Genomic DNA, 18,885 nt, shown 5'->3' on the forward strand with positions numbered 1-18,885 from the left:
TCAGTTTGTGAACCAAGTAAGAGCTTATTTAGGCAAAATAGTCCTTAAGTGGATAAAATAAATCTAGAATTATGAATAGAAATTTAAACCAAATTTGTCTTCTAAAGGTCAAAATTTATCCTTATGATCTCTTTATAGTGTATGGTAGAAACCTGAACGCTGTGTGCTACCTTTGGTATAGACAGGTGAGCACAGGTCAGTGATGCTTGATGTAAGTAGAGACGAGGAATAATATTGTGTTCAATAAACCTGATCGAGGCAACCTCATGGTCCTTAACTAAGACCTAATGACCTTTCTTTTCCAGGTATGGTTACCCGCAGTGAAAGCTAAAGGCTTGGAGATTGCTGGCACTTTTTCCCGACGGCAGGGTCACATTTACATGGAAATGAGCTTCACAAACAAGGCGTTACAGCACATGGTTGACTTTGCCATTCAGTTCAATAAGAATAGGTAAGAATCAAACATTAGAGAGTTATTGTAAAAATGGCCTATTTCTTTCCTTCATTAGGTTGTTTGGTTGTTTTTCTATTCCATGACTGCCTAGGATGTTTATCAGCTGCAATGACCACATTCTTGGCATATTGTTTACAGCATCATTCTTCATACATGGGTGAAAAGATTTTTCAGCTGTGATCCATGTTGGATGTTACTAAGTCAGTCCTCACCCCTTGTTCCCATGCACGCTGTCCAATAGGGACCACTGTATAGCCACCAAGAATTGGGGATTTAGCAGACCTCTGCTCCCCCCAGTTTGGTGAACTGAACATAATTGCTGTTTCTGAAAATATGCCGTGGCCAAGATCAGCTAACAAGAAACAAGCCTGAAACCAAACCTCCATACCTTCTTGCCTCTATTCTACATTAGCTGCTATTGCCTATGTTCCAGTCATTTAAGTTAGGAATACTGCATTTGTCATAAACAACTATAGGTAGTTCTTTAATTCATATTGGAATGTCTTGAATTTGTAATAATTCGTAAGGCCAGAGGTGATTGAAAAGTGATTATCTTCAGCAGAGTTGAAGTTAAGCAAGAGGAAGTTACAAAAATCTGCTTTGCTTCTTGCATACTAATGTTTTCTTAGTTCATTTAATGTGAAATTATAATATTTTGTCTTCATGATACCTGTTCGGATGGATTTGGATGACTGTGTAATTCTGTACTGAGTTTGCTCACCTTCTCCAGTCCAAGAATTTTACGATTAATACCATTACTGTAGTAGAGTTAATGTCCTAGATTTTTAAAAAATTCATTCGTGGGATGTGAATGTTGCTGGTCAGGCCAGCATTTGGTGCCCATTCTTAATTGGCCAGAAGGTAGTTACAAGTATACCCCATTCCTTGAATGATACAGTACAGAAGAGGCACTTTGGCCCATTGAGACTGTATTGCCAAAAATATACTACTCCCTACACTTGATTCACTTTCCCACATTAGGCCTGTAGCTTTGAATGTTGTGACATTTCAAGTGCTTAGCCAAGTACTTTTTAAAGGTTTGTGAGGTTTTCCTCCCCTACAATGCTCAAAGGCAGTGAATTCCAGGATCCCAGTGGTATCTGGGGATTTTTCTTGTATCCAAAATCGACCAAAATTTTCACTTTTATAATTTTACAAAGAATGAAATAAATGGGACGTAGTCATGTATTAACATGGAAGCTGAAGAAACAAACATTTCAAAAGCGTGTTTTTAGTTTTTTTGTCATAATGGAAAAACTCAATATCTCCGTAATATGAAAGTAATTTTCATGGACCATGAAGCCTTTCAGTAGGTGCACATTCAGTATGCTACTGAAACATCCAGTTACACCTCCATCAATAAAGTAGAACATTTTCAAGTGTTTTTGCATTGAAACGATGGGCAAAAGTACACATTCCTTTTGGTTCAGTAATAATTATTTGATTGTCATTCACTGGAACTTAGCAAATAGTGTAACTGAAACTTTTGGATTTCTATGTTTAACTGCAATTGTGGACTCAAAATTGCTGTCACTTTCAGGCATGTAATGCTGAACACTGTCAATTTCAACGTCACTACTGCTACAAATTCCAAATCAGTGGAAGCCTGGAATTCAATTCTGACATTTTGACTTTCACTAATCCTGACTGCAAACATGTGGATGTCAGTTGAATCATTTATGTGGAGAGTGATTCAATCTTATTCCTTTCACCTTCCCAGTGGTTAACTTGATTATTGGTATTCCCTGTTCTAAGAGCAAAAAAAAAGCAACTTCTGCACGGTATTTGCAAGTTATCAATGGATTATAAACAATACATTCATTTCAGAAATAAAAGGAGAAGAAACTCAACTTTGCCACCGTAGGTAATTAAGGATGAATGACACTGTTGCTGTGACTTCAGGAGAGTGGTACAAGTGGCACAGATCACACAATAAGTACAAGTATGAACTGCAAGGGGAAGTAGTGGAGAGGAAAGTGAAATTGTCAAAGGATATGGATAGAATAGCTGCTTACATAAAAGGGACCCCAAAAATGTTCTTCTAACATGTTTAATTACAAGGTGGTAAGAGATCTAAAAACAAAATGCTGTGTGGATGCTAGGAATCTGAAATATGAGACAAAGTGCTGGAGAAACACAGCAAGTCAGGGAGCATCTGAGGAGAAAAGCAGAGTTATCATTCTGAGTCCAGTGTATGCATATTAAAGCTGATAGGATTGGAGTAGTCTACTGACATGGATAGAGAACTGGTTAGCAGGTAGGAAACAAAGATCAGGAATGAATGAGTCTTTACCAGAGTCGCTGGCAGTGACTCGTGAAGTACTACAAGGATCAGTGCTTGGACCTCAGCTATTCACAATATATATAAATAATTTAGGTGTGAACTGTGAGGAGGAGACAGTGTGATTTGGACAGATTGAGTGAGTGGGAAAGATGCGTGGCAGATGAAATATAATGTGGTTAAATGTGAAATTATCCACTTTGGTTGCAAGATCAGGAAGACTGATTATTATTATCGGAACAGCAGGAGATCAGAAAAGGGGGTGGAGCAGTGAGACTTGAGTGTCCTTGTCCATCAGCCCCTGATAGTAGGCATGCAGGTACAGCAGGAAGTGAAAAAGGTAAATGGTATGTTAAATTTCATAGTGAGAGAATTTAAGTGCACGAGCAGGGATATCTTGCTGCAGTTATACAGTGCCTTGGTGAGACCACACCTGGAGTATCGTGTGCAGATTTTGTCTCCTTACCAAAGGAAGGCTATGAAGGGCATGTAGCGAAGGTTTACCAGATTGATTCCTGGGATGGCAGGAGAGAGACTGGATCAGTTAGGATCATATTCTCTGGAGTTCAGAGGAATGAGTGGGAGATCTCATAAACTTATAAAATTCTAATAGAGTAAGACAGGGTAAATGCAGGAAGGATGTCCTTCAAATTTAGGGAGTCCAGACCAGAGGTTATAATCTAAGGTATGAATAGGACATTTAGGACCAAGATGAGGGGAAAATTCCTCACCCACAGAGTGGTGAACCTGTGGACTTCTCTGCCACAGAGAATGAAGCCAAAACAATGTTGTTACTGACAAGTTAGATGTAGTTCCTAGGGCTAAAGCAATCAAGAACATAGCAAGGTCCTGAGCTGCATGATTAACAGTGACGATGTTGAATGACAGCACTGGCTTGAAGGGCCTTACTCCTAAGTTCTACATTTCTATGTGTTTTTGTGACTTTTTGGACTTGCTCCAAGACATCATTGCTGTTTCCCTCTCCACAGATGCTGCCAGATCTGAGTTTCTCCACCACTTTGTGATGAGAAATGTGGTAGGTTCTATTACAGTGAAGAAGGATAACATATACTTAAAAACTCAAAGCCGGACTACTGTACTTGTACAGGACTACTTGTCGGAAGGTCTGACCTCCCTATTTAAGAAAGGATATTAGTGCAGTGAAAGCTGCTCGGAAAAGGATGTCTTAACGGATACCTGGAATGACTGGGTTGTTCTATGAAGAAAGATTGGACAGGCTGGGCTTATTTCCACTGGAGTTTATAAGAATGAGGTGACTTTATTGAAGATCCTGAATGATCTTCCAAGGAAAACATGAAAAGGATGTTTCCTTTTGTTGATGAATTCAGAACAGCACTATTTAAAAATTAGGATTTTTGATTTTAGGACAGATGAGGGGAAATATTTTATGATGCTTGTGTGAAATGTTCAAAATATATAGTTCTTCCCGCTATCGAGGTTGAATTTAAGTTGATGTCTTTGGGGCATTAGTCCAGGCTTCTGGAATACTGTCAGTAATATTACTGCCATGTGACAGTAATGCTGCAGGTGGTGATGTAATTCAGTATGGAGCAGTGTGAGATGTTACATTTTGGCAAAAGGGATAGCGAGAGTCTGTATAAACTTATGGCTCGCTTGGAAAATCATGCAGGGGCGCCCCCTTGAACTGTCTGTCCTCCCTGGACTGACCTATCCCCTCCCTAACTCCCCACCTACAGTCACCTTTACTGAATCCATCCCTACCTCTTTGACCTGCCTGCCTCCTCTCCACCTATCTTCTCCTCCATCCATCTTCTATCCACCTCCCCCTCTCTCCCTATTCACTTCAGAACCCCCTTGCCCTCCCCCATTTCTGAAGAAGGGTCTGGGCCCGAAACGTCAGTTCTCCTGCTCCTATGATGCTGCTTGGCCTGTTGTGTTCATCCAGCACTACACCTTGTTATCTCAGGGCCTGAAGGACCTGTGTTCATGTGTGTAAATCTTTGGAAATAGCAGAACATTTTAAGAGTGTTATCAGTAAAGCAAATGGAATCTTGAACTTTATAAGGAGAGGTATTAAATACATAGCCAGGAAATCTGTTTGAAAGTTATTGAGCCAAGATGTTTTACCATTGAGAGGTTGCAGTGGAGATTCAGCTCAATGGCTTCAGGTGAGGGATTTGAATTTATAAGGTTGGATTGGAGGAACTGAGCTCGTTCTCCATGGAGAATGAGGGAAGATTTGACTGTGGTGTACACGAAAGACAGCTTGCAGTAAAGCAGATTAAAAAAAGAGCTTTGCCATTTGTTTTTGGTACATGAACTAAGGAAACAGATTGAAGATTTTAGGCAAGAGCTAAAGAGGACGATGAGGTGGAACTTTTCCTAAGGCAAGTGATGATAACCTGGAACACACTCTCCATAAGGATAGTGGGAGCAGAGAAGATGAATGAATACAAAACAAATTAGTTGACCATTTGTGAGAAATACACTTGCGGGGCTAAGGGGGTAGAGTGGAGAATGGAACTAACTGGATGGGTCTACTGAGATGCAGCATGATTTTATTGGGCTAAATGGCCTGTAGTATAGTAATAGCTCTATGACATGGTTCACCACTTGGGTTCACATTAACTGTAAGCAGAGTAGAAATGATGAACTGCTTGCTTATGCCAATAGTACATAAGCTTCCAGCACATGGCATAAAAATATTACATTTATACTTTGCTGAGAGAGGCTGCAAGATGGCTGCTTTGAGAAATAAGCATTGGTTAGTAGGGGATGTTCTTCTGAGACTGACGTTAGACACTGGAATGCAGTAAAGGGGACTTAAGCTTACATTTGAGGTGCTAAACTTGCCTTTCCAATGTTTGATGTTGACACTTGTGTGCAAAAGGTGGAAATATTCCATTCAGCTGCACTGGTACTCACTAAACAAGTTCTATTTGAATATGGAAAGAGAGAAAAGCATCCTATGGGCCAACTCTTCCACGCAGAGGGTAGTTTGTGTAACCTGCCCGAGGAGAGGTGGTGGAGGCTGGATACAACGAAACATTTAAAAGGCATCTGGAGGGTATATGAATATATGGGTCGTGCAGCTCAAGAGACTCTTTGGTCCAACCCTCCATGCCGAACATAATCCCAAACTAAATTAGGCCCACCTGCCTGCCCCTGACTCATATCCCTCCAAACTTTTCCTATTTATGTAATGATCCAAATATCTGTTAAACGTTGCAATTGAACTTACATCTACCACTTCCTCAGGAAGTTCATTCCACATGTGAACCACCCTGTGTAAAAAAAAAATTGCCTCTCATACCTTCGTTAAATCTCTCACCCCTTGCCTTAAAACTGTGTCCCCTAGTCATGCAATCCCCCCCATCCTCTGGAAAAGGCAACTACCATTAACTCTATCTATACCCCTCATTATTTTATAAACTTCTATAATATCGCCTCTCAACCTCCTACATTCTAGTGAAAGAAGTCCCAGCCTATCCAGCCTTTCTTTATACCTCATACCTTCCATGCTGGGCCACATCCTGCTAAAACTGCTCTGAACCTTCTCCAGCTTAATAATATCCTTCCTGCAACTGGGCAACTAGAACTGGATACAGTGCTCCAGAAGAGGCCTCATCAATGTCCTGTACAACCTCAACTTGGCTTGCCAACTCCCATGTTCAAAGGACTGAGTAATGAAGGCAAGTGTGCCACACTCGTTTTTAGCCACCCTGTCTATATGTGATGCAAACTTCAGAGAATTATGTACCTGCACCCCAAGTCCCTCTGTTTTACAACAATATCCGAGGCCCTACCCTTGTTTGTTGTTCCAAAATGTATTACAGGTTGAACACCATCTTTCACTTTTTAGCCCATTGACCCATTTGACCAAGATCCTTTCATAAATCTTAGGAAACCTTCTTCACTGTCGACCTTACCACCAATTTTGGTGTCACCTACAGACTTAGTCGCAGTGCCTTCTGGTATTCTTATCGAAATCATTTATATAAACCATAACAAAAGAGGACCCAGAACTGATCCCTGCAGAACAGTCTGTAAAGTATCCCTCCACCACCACTCTGTCTCCTGTCATTAAGCCAATAATGTATCTAATTGGCAAGCTCAAGGAAAAGGGGTCAGATGCTGATAAATGGAACTACGTTAATTTAGGGTATCTGTTTCACATGGACAAGTTGGACTGAGGAGTCTGTTTCCATGCTACACATCTCTATGACTATGTTTAATGTGCGTCTTATGGAACTGTTTTACCAGCAGAGGTCAGAACCCCTTTTGTTAGGACTCCTAAATGTCTGATTTTGACATGGTGCTGCAGTGTCAGAAGGATGTCCAAATTAAAGATTGTTTGCCTCCTGGGGTCATCTCTCTTGAAGTGATGGCCACACTTCATGCAGCTAGATCATTCCAACCAGCCCCGTCAGGCCTTTCTGGGTTTGTTTTACTTTAGTTAAGAATTTTACAATGAAACCATTAGAGCTTATGATCAGGTCAAAGATAATACCATTCATGTGCCCTGCCGTCCCATGGAGAGCTGCAGCTGGAATTCAGATGTTATTGCACAATATAGTGATGCCGACTTTGTGGGCCTGTTTTGCAAGACACCTTCCAGGATGCAGTTAAGCATGGAAAAGTGTCTAATGGTATGTGGAAGCATACATCTCATTCAACAGCTCACATCCCTGCAAGATAGGTAATGTATGTAAATTTATTTTAAAATGCAAAAAATAAGAGGCACAGACTATAGACCATCTATTTCAGTTAGAGTAATTAAATGGGATTTGATTTGAAAACCCCCTACTTTATCATTTTGACTAAAGATCTTAGTTTAGCTCGTCCGATTTTGTTTTTTGGTTGACCTGCTGACTGACTTATCAATTTCAATCTCTGTACACTGAATAAAAGCAGAACTTTTCCCTGCAGATTGGTCTGATGAGTTGACGTTTGACAGTACCTTATCCATAGTGTTCTGCCCGACTTCATAGACTCTGTCCTTAGAGTGTTTGTAAATTCACAAGCTGTCCCATGTCTCTTGCAGAGATCTGTCTGTGACTACCACTTGTCTCAGATTATTTACATAGCAAAATGCAGTTTGTCTCTTAACATTAATTTTATTCCAGGGTGTGAGTTATTTCTTGTGTGGCTGACCACATTTTGAATTGAAGTACCATTTACTGCAGGTCGAGAATTTTCACAGATTTCAGTTGTGTAGATTTCATTTTAATAGCTGTTCAAATAACTATCTGATTAAATGCACACAAAAATTGTAATTAACTAAGTGTTCATTTGATCTGAATTTACATTGAAATGCTATTTCTTGCCAACCTCAAAGCTGGAAAGAAATTAACAATGCTGGACGTACCGAGCAGTTCTGACAGCATCTGTGGAGGAGAAACAGTAAACATTTCAAGCTCCGTAATGGATCACAAACCTGAAATGACTCTGTTTTTGTCTCCACAGATGCTTCCAAACCTCCAGCATTTTTTCTCTCTTTCAGATTTCCAGTGTCTGCAATGTTTTGCTTTTTGTGTCAAATTTACTGCTGCCATTATTACAGCAACAGTGTTTTATTTTCAAAAAGCAGTTCTTTCCTAACGTGGTTTGTGTTTTCATGTTTTCATGCTCTTCCTTGGCGAATAGTACACAATAGTTCACAGGCTGACAGGCTGTGATATAGAACATGTCTTCCATTGCTGTAACCAGCTTCTTATACGAGCCAGCTTGATGCAATAGTGTTTTATGGATTCCCTCAGCACATACACTGAACTGGCTTGGGCATTGGGTTTGGTGCTGAATCTGGAATTTGCATGCATTCACCTAGAAGCAAGAATCCTGCAGATGTCAGAATTTGGAACCAAAGAGCTCTGCTGTCTCGTTTAGACAACTGCCTAAAAAGGTTTGAGCCCTGTATCTTCTGTTTCAAGCAAAGATGCTACTGTGAAGCTGAGGATTATTTAACTCTAAGCTGTATGCCAGCCAAGTACTCAGGAATGAAGCTATCCTGATCTACACTCAAGATTTACAAAGATATCAATCTTCAACATGTCAGTGGAGACATTGATGCCCATCTTTGCCTGTCCTAGATGTCAGCTGAGTGCTTTAAAACTTTGAAATATTTGGTTTTAGGTGCAGTTAGATTCTCATTTAGCATTGTTGCAAAGCAATTTCTACGATTCATCAAAATCACAACTGGGAAGAATCCTATTTGAGCACTGCAGACTGATTGCTTGATGGAGTTAATCCCACGACAATTCAGATTGCTAGTACAAGGCAAGTAGATCGAGTACAGTGGGAAACTTTGCAAAGTGCTGAGGCAAACATTAAGCTGGGGGTCACTTTTTAAATCTACTTCAACTTCTTTCAAGATGGAAAACATAGAGCTTACATTTATGACGCCTCTTTCAAGCTCTTAAGACACTCCAAGTGCATTATAGTTAGCCAAATGCTTTTGAATAATTGTAATTTTGTAATGTAAGAAGTGTGGCAGCCACTTTGCACACAGAAGGTCTCACAAACTGCAGTGTGATAAAGAGCAAATAATCTGTGCTTTGGTTGAGGAATGACTGTTAACCAAGACACCACAGATTTCCCAGCAATCTCTGTTTTTGTTGCTGATTTCCAGCATCCACAATTCTTTGTTTTTGGCTAGGTTATCCTGCTCGTATACTTCGATCAAGGCCTTCTGACTCTGAGAATGCTGCCGTTGACCCAAGGTTAAATGTTGAATGTAAATTCTCCTCGCCCCACCTTAAACATTGTACATTTTTAACTTTTTAGAAACAGTCTAGCATTAACATGCATCCAACCAAGCATGTGAAGCATTTAACTTGAGATTTTTGAATTATTCTACAACATAGGAAAATGTACACTGTGGCCAGTATGTGAGGTGACACCTCGTACTTCATTCATTTTTAACAATGTGGCAACTAATTCCTTTTCCTGATTAAAGTGCAACTAGATTTTCACTCTTTCATCACCCCCCATGTTAAGACCAATTGCAGAACTCTTACTTCTGACCTGTTTGAGAGCAGTGATCCAATCCCAGGAGTGACCATCAGCCTGTTCTGTTCCCCATGTTTTAGCTGCATGCTGACACTCTAATAACAGAATGTTGAACACCTTTTTTTAAAAAAAAAGTCTCTTATTCATCATAACTCAAATAGTGATTTTTTTTGTAATAAGTCTTACTACAGAGCATTGAACTGTGCAATAACAATGATCTGTCAAAATGGTTAATATCTCTGTAATGTGTGATTGCAGGTAGAGAGAGCTGTTTTCTCTGAGGGAAGCTGTAACTGTCAGCTGGAGCCATCTTAGTTTGGACTTTTAACTATTTTTGCAGTGGCTAACTTATGTCTGGGAGCAACAGCATCACTCCTCCAATAAAATTTGCTGCATATTGCTTTTATATCAGGAACATAGCGACTTAAGAAATTTATGTTAAATCAATAATTATGACAAATGTGTTAAATCTCTAACATATGACTAGATCAACTTTGATTTGACTGTATGTTCTTAATACGGCTCTTTTGATCAAGAGGACTTCTGTTCAGCAAAATAAATATTACTGAACAAATTTTGTCTGATAGTAACTTTGAAGCTAGTCTGTTTCAGTGGAAATCCTTGTTCATCTGTGCATTTGCTGATTGTTTTATTTGTGAAAATGTAGGACAAAGGGGTTTGTCTGTACAGATCGATGGGGGGCCTAGATCTGTGATTGATTCAAGTAATGAATAGTTGCCCAGACAAGAATATCCCACTTTCAATCCTTCATTTGTGAGGGATTAGGTAACTATAATGAGTTTGATGAATCCATTATGTAGACTTTGCAGGAGAATGATTAGTTTTGATTAGCCCGGTCTAAGCATTGACAGAACTACAATTAGCTTTGGTAAACTTGGTTACATGACATCGCAAATGATAAGGATGTGATCTTAACATGATGAGTTTTGTAAAACTTGTGAATGGATTTGTTATCAATTTGCCAGCTCCAGTCACATCTTTCAATTGAAATAATCAGCTTAATTTCCAGAACCTTGTTTACTTAAATGTTTTTAACCTTTCTGAAATAGCTCTTCTTGTGATGCTGTGAAATTCTATCATACTGATTTCTCAGTTCAGCTATCTGTTCTCCCACCATCACTCTCCCAGTTTCAGCAGAGAAAATAGTCAAAACATGATGTAATAATTCTGCCACTGCTTGTCTTTCGTCTTGCAGGCAGTGATAATTAGTACACTTTCCTTGCATTGTTCTTGTTCTGAATTTCTTCATGACTTGTTTTATTAAATTGAGCAGAATTTGTTTTGCATTTTCTACCTTTTCATATCAGCAACTATCTTTGTCTTGTTTTTCTGCCCCCTCTAAAGATTTTTGAAACGCACATCCTGTCTCCTTAATGCCTCTTTCCTCCTCTGTTGGCTTCATCTTTCTTTCCCCATGCCCCCCTGCCCCAAGATAATCAAATCCTGTAATACACCAATATTTTGTTAAAACCTTCTCTTCCCTTTTAAATAGGTTTTTGCCATCTTCTTAGCTTGCACAAAATTTAATTCCCTCAAAAAACTGCTCTCAAAATGCAATTCACTATCCACCTTGACTTCACTTGAACCTTAAAATTAATAAATTTATAATCACTTGTCCAAAGCATTCCACTAGTGAAAATTGACCCTACCCATTAGGGGCCAGTTCAGTATTGCCTACTTCTGGGGGTTCTTTGGATTGCTTAAAAGATTTTGAAGTATTTTGGTAAGCTCTCTCTACTACGAAGTCCTAGTCTGAGTCAGGAAGACCACAAATCTTTTACAGTTGCAAGAAAGACATTATCCATCTCTTCCGTAACCTCAATCAACAATGTATTCACAATATTACTGTACTCAGTGCCCATCTAGAAATACTCTGCTACCATCTTTTTCTATTCCTGTCCTTCAGATGCACCCAAAGTTATATTCAGTCTGTTTCTTCCTCTTAACCATGTATTCATCTTCCCTCACACATTCAATCACTGTATCAATTCTTGACACGTAACATAGCACAAAAGATTTGTGCTGCTATTGATTATCTCCTTGCCCATTTCACTAATTCATACAATGATTTAGTTTAATAATAGCACAGCATTTGTGCTCCTACCAGCCATATAAGTACACCTTCGATTATTCTTTGCCCTCTTTTTTTCTGTATTGGCATGGATCTTTGTAATAAAGTGGTTTAAACTGCACTTTCTCCTTATTTGCTTCCCTTGATGAAATGCTCCTCAGTTCCTTTATGCCAAATGAACGTGCCTCGTCAGTTTATGTGAAGGCTGTTTTAAATTGTACATCCATCCCTTCTTGCTAGAAGTCATCCCATTGAGACATTAGTTTGAATCCCCCTCTTCTTTTACCATTTGTTCAGCATACATTGTTCTGTCTAAACTGACCATCGCTGTAATGTGTCTTGAGACAGACGCAATGCTGAGATTAATCCCCTACTAATCTTATTTAATAATCCTTTCCTTCGTTTTTGTAGATCCTGAATTTTGTTAATCTACATTGGTTCTTAAATGAAGTGTGAGCTGTGGCATCTCCCCTTCCCACTGTTGGATTTTATTTACCTCTTGGTCAAATCTGAACCTCACGACCAAGAATACTTTTTTATTCAAGTTGAGGGGTAGGAGGAGAAGAGAGCACATACTGCCTTTACCAGCCAAGTATTGAGAAAACCAAATAATCTAATTTGTTTGGGCTGTTTGCTCCCAGTCATCCGTCATTTCATGATTTCCTCTGAATCTACTGATTCAGGAGGCAGATCTAACCTGTAAGGCAAATGGACATTTTCGCTGCATACCATGGCTTTGTGATACATGTGTAATAAGAAGTTAGCCAGATGTCTTATTTCTGATTAGAAAGAGAGAACTTTCAGAATTCCTCAAGGTAGCTTAACTTGCCATTATATCCAGTATTGGTTCAGTAATGGTGTCAAAAGAGGCACAAGAGAGATTTGCAGGTCGGTAGCAGTTCTCCCAGTGTGGTAGTGATTTATGTATCCAATCGATTGACAGATGTCGCCCTGACGTACTGGTTGCCTATTTGATGTCTCAGAGGCAAGTGTTAATGATTACTTCATGAGGGAGGGCTTTTGTCCCCATCCAAACACAATCTAACTATTGAGGTTGAGTTCTCAGGTATGTTCCACCAAATACTGAATATCTCAAACACAAGAGGAAGTTGGGAAAATATGCACCTGTCTTATGAACTTGTGTTTTTTTTTCTAGCTTTGGGGTGATCCCCACGACTCCACTTCCAATTCACACTCCATTGATGCCAAATCAGAGCATTGAAGTCTCCTTACCGCTGAATACCATTGGCCCAGTGATGAAAATGGAACCGCTGAATAACCTTCAGGTGAAACTCTTCTGTATTGATGATTATAGAGGAAACAGTTTGACTTCTCTCTGTGATATTGTGAACCTTGTACTAAGTTTGCAAAAAGCAGCGGGCAGACTGTTGAGCACATTGCAGATAGCTATGTTGTCATTTTGATCCATTTATCGCCCTTTTTCAAATCAACAGTAAGCTATCTCTGCGAATTTCAATAGTTTGGCCTCGATCCCTGTACATAGCTGACCTACTGGGGAGGAATATCCAAATTAGGCCTGAACGAGGACTCTGTCGGGGGGTGGGACCATCAGAAAAGTTAGGTAGAAACTGAAATTTATTAATTTTTAACATAGCTGATAGAGTTGTTGTGTGAATAGAGGAGGCAGGCAGGATATTCATGAACAAGGGTATGCTGCTGTGAATAGTGTAGTTTTGCTTTTGTCACCTCATGCTACTTTCTTTAGGCAAGCAAAGCATGGTATGAATTCCGTATATGTTGATACTTGGAAAGAACGGAGAGTATGAGCATCATCTTGGTGTTGGGTGTTTAGTTTGGTACTGATTGTTCAAACATCAGCATTTAGATTACAAAAAAAGAATGAAGTACAAGTGCTTTGCCTAATCCAGGGTTGTCTAACCCCAGCTTCCATCAATTTGTAAAATGCCTTTCCAGATTTCATTGATTTTTTTTCCCAAACTTTTTTACTTGACTTTTGTCTTTTACATTGAATCTCAAACACCATGTGAGGATTGATTTTGACAGAAATAACCAACTGAAGCCTCTTAAATATTTTCTACTTCCTAGAAATGCCATTCTTTAACCCGACTCTCCCAGTTATCCCCTTGATAACTGGGAGTACAATGTTTTACTGACCAGGGCCATTATATTATTTAAGCTTTATCTTGCTTTGCCTCACACGGCAACAAAAGAAGAAAGGGTGCTGTGCTGAATACAGCTCTGGTTATATCTTACAACTTGGTGAACCATGAGTGAAGGCTCAAGAGTGTTGTCAAAACAACATGTCAGTCTATGGTTGCTTGGTGCAGCACAAACTTTGAATCTGCCTGGAGCTTTTGTTAAAAATAAAACTAGGCTCATGTCCGTACATTTACAAAAAAAAACTGCCAAAGGTTCCCTATTAGAAACACTAAAAAATTTCAGATGTGACCCATGTAATAAACCAGTCTGTATTTTAAGCATTACTGACATTATTTTAGTTTGTTTGTCGTATTTAACATACTAAAATTAACCTACAGCTTTTGATCTCAAAATGAAGTGAATTGGTGTCACTGTGCAGATTGTAAATGCAGCTCTGGATATGCTGTGTTTGCTGTAACCTCGGATGGTTAATATTGGCTCTAGCGACAGAGCAATTGTTATCTTTTCAGCGGCAGCAATTTGTTATCTTCCATATGTGTCACTCATACATGTGACAGGATGGTCTGTATAGATGTGCCTAAATGCCAGCTTCTGTTGTAGGAGTTTTTCCCGCTATGTTGAGGTACCCTTGTGTTGGCCTGTTTATTATAGGAGGGTTTTAGCTTTAATAAATTTACATAACATGCAAAAGGCAATAAACTAACCAAAAAACAATATTTACTGCAGGTAGCCTGAATTTATAACGGACAGTTTGTTTAATAATTGCAGTTACTATTTCAATGTAGAAATAGTGATTATCCACATCCCAGTGAACAGCAATTTTCCCACCATTCTGTTTGATTTAAAGGTCATATTATATTAATAAGCAGCAAAGATATTGAAATGCCTACAAATGGCATCCAGCTGGCAATGAGCAGTGGCTGATACATATTGATGTCAAAAAAACGATCCAAGTGCTCATATTTTTGTGATTAGCACTTTCACATGCTAGCAGGTGGACGGCATTGAATAATGAAATAAATTACCATTACATGTTTAATCAAAGTCAAAGCAAATGAATATTTCTTCATTAAAAGGCTTGCAGGAATGAAATCTCTGATTTGCTTAATTTATGTTAATCAGTATAGATTCCCCACTCCAGAAGTGATTAGTCCCAGCCTGATCTGAATAGATCAGTTTCCATACTTCTGAACTGAAATACTGGGTATTCAGCTCTGTACTCTGCAAACCAAAATATGCCCTATTCATTTCAGTGGAATGTTACACAGACATTGACAGACCCGCACAAACAAATACACAATAACAATGTTTTGGTAATCTACTATAATTATAGTGGATGAAATGTATTGATTCATGCCTATTACAGACTTCACAGTATGCAAGTAAACAGCTGTTTTATTGACTGAGAACGTCATTACTTATTGTCATATATTTATCTGTTGAAACTTTGCAGATCAACAAATCTTAGAGAAATAAGGGCATTGAGATTTTCTTCAGTTGTGCCTAATGATTTCAGTAGTTCATAAGGCATTTTAGAAATGTCAGACTTGTTCTTGTGCTATTGTAGATGAATAATAATAACAGAAAGTACCTTTCTGAATTGGTTTCTGATACTACTATGAATGACTTCATAGGAGGCCAGTATTGGAGCTGAAACTCCTAAGATACTCAAAAGTGCCATTATGCTGAAATTTAATTGACAATTCAGTGAATGGTTTCCAATTTTAGGAATCAGGTCAGTGTGTTAAACTTTCCATTTGTTGTAATGATTACTGATATAAGTATTAACATCAGTTTCTTCTGAGTGAATTGTGCAGAATTGCATTGAATGTGCAGTAGAGCAGGCCAGCTGTTTGCCCAACTGGTCCCATATCTGAAACAAAAACAAAGTGCTGAAGAAACTCAGCTGCTCTGGCAGCACCTGTGGAGAGAAAGAAAGGAGTTAACATTTCTCTAACAGAGGATTTGTACAACTTAATCTATACCACAGGAGATTTTTAGCCTTACCAGCAGAAAAATGAAATGTACCTATTTGTGATACATGCATTTTACGCTGCTCAAATCAAATAGGTGTTATATGACCATTAAAATCATGGCCAAGAATATTAGCCCTGTTTTGAATGACACATAGAAGCGTGGCACAGTTTGGAGCACAGAACCCAAGTGCTGTGATATCAATGTGTTCACTGTCCACATGTTGCTGCCATTGTGTTGGAAGTACTAAACAGATGCTTCTTTCAGTTGTACCAGCCATGCTGCAAAACTGATATAACTGTTTGATCCCAGTCCTCCACAGCCTCCTCTACACATTGAGTATCTTGGCACAGATTGGAAATTACCTTGGGATCCTTTGCTTTGCATTAGTCAATACCTCATAAAGCTGTTGTTCTACCTATTACTGACTTGTTACACTGCTGAAAGCCACTTGAAGAAGATACAAGTTAAGTCAATCATTGCATGCTTTTAAAGGCATTTAATTGGACATTTCACACATGCACCTCCTATTCCCACATCTGTTATTTCAACCTGTGTCTACTTACGTTGATGCAGATGAATTCCTAGTTAAGGCCATGTCTTCTACACAAGTAACACTTGACAATTTGATCCATGCTCAGCATCCAAAACAATGCAGGAAGCTTGAATGAAATTACCTCTGTCACTGCTAATGCTGAACATTTTCTTTTGACCCAAGACCACAAGCAAAAACAACTCTGTGTATCTTTACCAAAAAGGTGGTAGAATGCTGTACTCATAATCAGTAAGATTAATTAGGACAAGCAACATAGATGCATATAAAATGAAGATAAGCACAAACAAGGGGAATGGGATATACAGACAAGGTTAGATGCATAAGAATGGGAGATTGGCAGGATGAATAAAGACAAATTGCCTGTTTCGATGCTGTAGACTGTAGGTAAAAATAAATCTGTATAAAATGTTGGGTGAGCACATCTGTCAGAGGAAAGATGTGACTGAGGGTTGGTAATGACTAAAGCAGAGTTATTCAACCAGACTAGTCTAAGCATTAACTAAAAATTCAAGTGTATTCTTCACTGATATCATCTTGCAGCAGAAACCTAGGAGCACATTTACAGCCATGCTATCCATTTGCTGGTTATCTCCCGATTTCTGGTTGAGTTTATAGAAAGCTGCTGCATGAATTGTTTAGCCAGCTTCACTGTTGGGATTAATTAGGAGTACATGACAATGCCATTAGCAGATCATTCCTGTCAACAGGCTTTGTGGCACCTGCCCCTTCTAAATTGATACTATTTTGTTATATTCCCATGGAGTATGGAGAATGAAAAACAGTGATAGTCTACATGTAGTTCAGCATCCACTGCTTAGCAACTACTTGTCTTGGCCTTTTTGCACCACGGGAAACTAATAATTATTGCAAATTCTCACGTTGATCTGTATAATTAGCCATCTTTACTCTTCAAATGATATGTATCACCACACACCCTACTCCCACTTGCCCATCCCAGGCATTATTATGGCATCATATTTGGGAGTAGGCCTTCAAGGTCAGTTTTGTTTTCATATGAAAATATAACTATTTCACTGGTGCAGTGCTGGGGCATTTAAATAATGTGAGAGAACGTGTGAATGAGTATTTGTAATACCGTGATCATCGTTGCTACATATATACGCCATACAACCAAGCCACACACCTACAGTGTGCAGAGGATGCACAAATTTTGAAGAATAAAACAGACCTGCCAAGATAAAACCTTTTTTCTAAATATTAATTCTCTAGTATTATGAACTAATGTGTTGAAAGCTACCTAACATTTGCACAGTAAATCTCTGCATTAATTTTTAATACACACTTGTCTTGAGCTGTCATTTGTTGGGGAATTGCTTGTAACGTGAATAAATTAAAAGGCTTCATTAGAATTTTAATCAAGCTGTATAATAGATTGGGAGATGGTCTTTGTGGTCCTGTGTGCCATATCATAAATGCGGTGCATGAAAGAAATCTTCCCTGACTATTCTTTTTAGAAAGTATAATTTAAAAATGATATCCCTCTGAGATTTACTGTAGAGTTATACCAGCTTCCTCTGGTATCAGCTGTGGCTCAGTTGCTCACACTCTTGTTTCTGGATTAAAAGGGTTGCAATTTGGCCCTGTTGCATAGACTTGAGCAAAGATAGGTATCCTAATGCAGCATGAGAAAACATTGCACTGACACCAAACTATCATTTTTTAATGAAACAATAAGCTGACCCTGTCTTACTCCTCTCATGAACTTATTTGGCATTATTTGAAGAAAGGTAGTGGAATTATACCCAGTATTAATCTCTTAAACAACATCACAGAAAACAGTACCAGGATGTTCACATGTTGTTATTTGTGAGACCTTGCTGCGTCTAGGATGACTGTCATGATTCTTACATTACCAATAGAGACAACACTTTGCTGAGAGGTGACCTTATTGAAGTTTATAAAATCCCATGAGGCACGGATATGGTGAATAGCCAAGGTCTTTTCCCCAGGTTAGGGGAGTCCAAAACCAGAGGGGATAGGTTTAAGGTGAGAGGGACGGAGATAGCTGAGGGGCAACTTTTGCACATAGAGGGTCGTTTGTGTGTTTGTGTGTGTTTAGTTTAGTCTTGTAACAGTCACAGAAATGGTGCAGGGTAGCTGTTCAGGACATCAAGGGCCATTAGTAATGGTATGTTACTTAATATTTCAGAAATACAGATACCAATTGAAATGTATTGTAGGCTGTTCCATGAACTACATCATTGATTTGTGTTGGTTACAGATGGTTGCATGTAGAAAGCAGCCTGCAAGGAATCAAGCTATAAACTAATTACGGTATTTGAGAGTAAACTAGGTTCTTCATTCCAACCGAGTGATGCAGCTTCATTGAAATCCATTTCATCTGGGGTTATAAAAATACCTGCAACCTAGTTCCA

General features: G+C 38.9%; 1 protein-coding gene across 2 annotated transcripts in view; it reads left to right on the plus strand.

Annotated features, from left to right (window-relative positions):
* ap2b1 (adaptor related protein complex 2 subunit beta 1) overlaps positions 1-18,885 on the plus strand; it is a 280,263-nt gene that overhangs the window by 146,957 nt on the left and 114,421 nt on the right. For both annotated transcript variants that reach the window (XM_048557271.2, XM_048557272.2), the window contains 2 exons: positions 306-451; positions 12,974-13,103. In XM_048557271.2, coding sequence (XP_048413228.1) covers positions 306-451; positions 12,974-13,103 — 276 coding nt within the window. The remainder of the gene's footprint in view (positions 1-305; positions 452-12,973; positions 13,104-18,885) is intronic.

The sequence above is a fragment of the Stegostoma tigrinum genome, chromosome 27, assembly GCF_030684315.1.
Source record: "Stegostoma tigrinum isolate sSteTig4 chromosome 27, sSteTig4.hap1, whole genome shotgun sequence".
Lineage (NCBI taxonomy): Eukaryota > Metazoa > Chordata > Chondrichthyes > Orectolobiformes > Stegostomatidae > Stegostoma > Stegostoma tigrinum.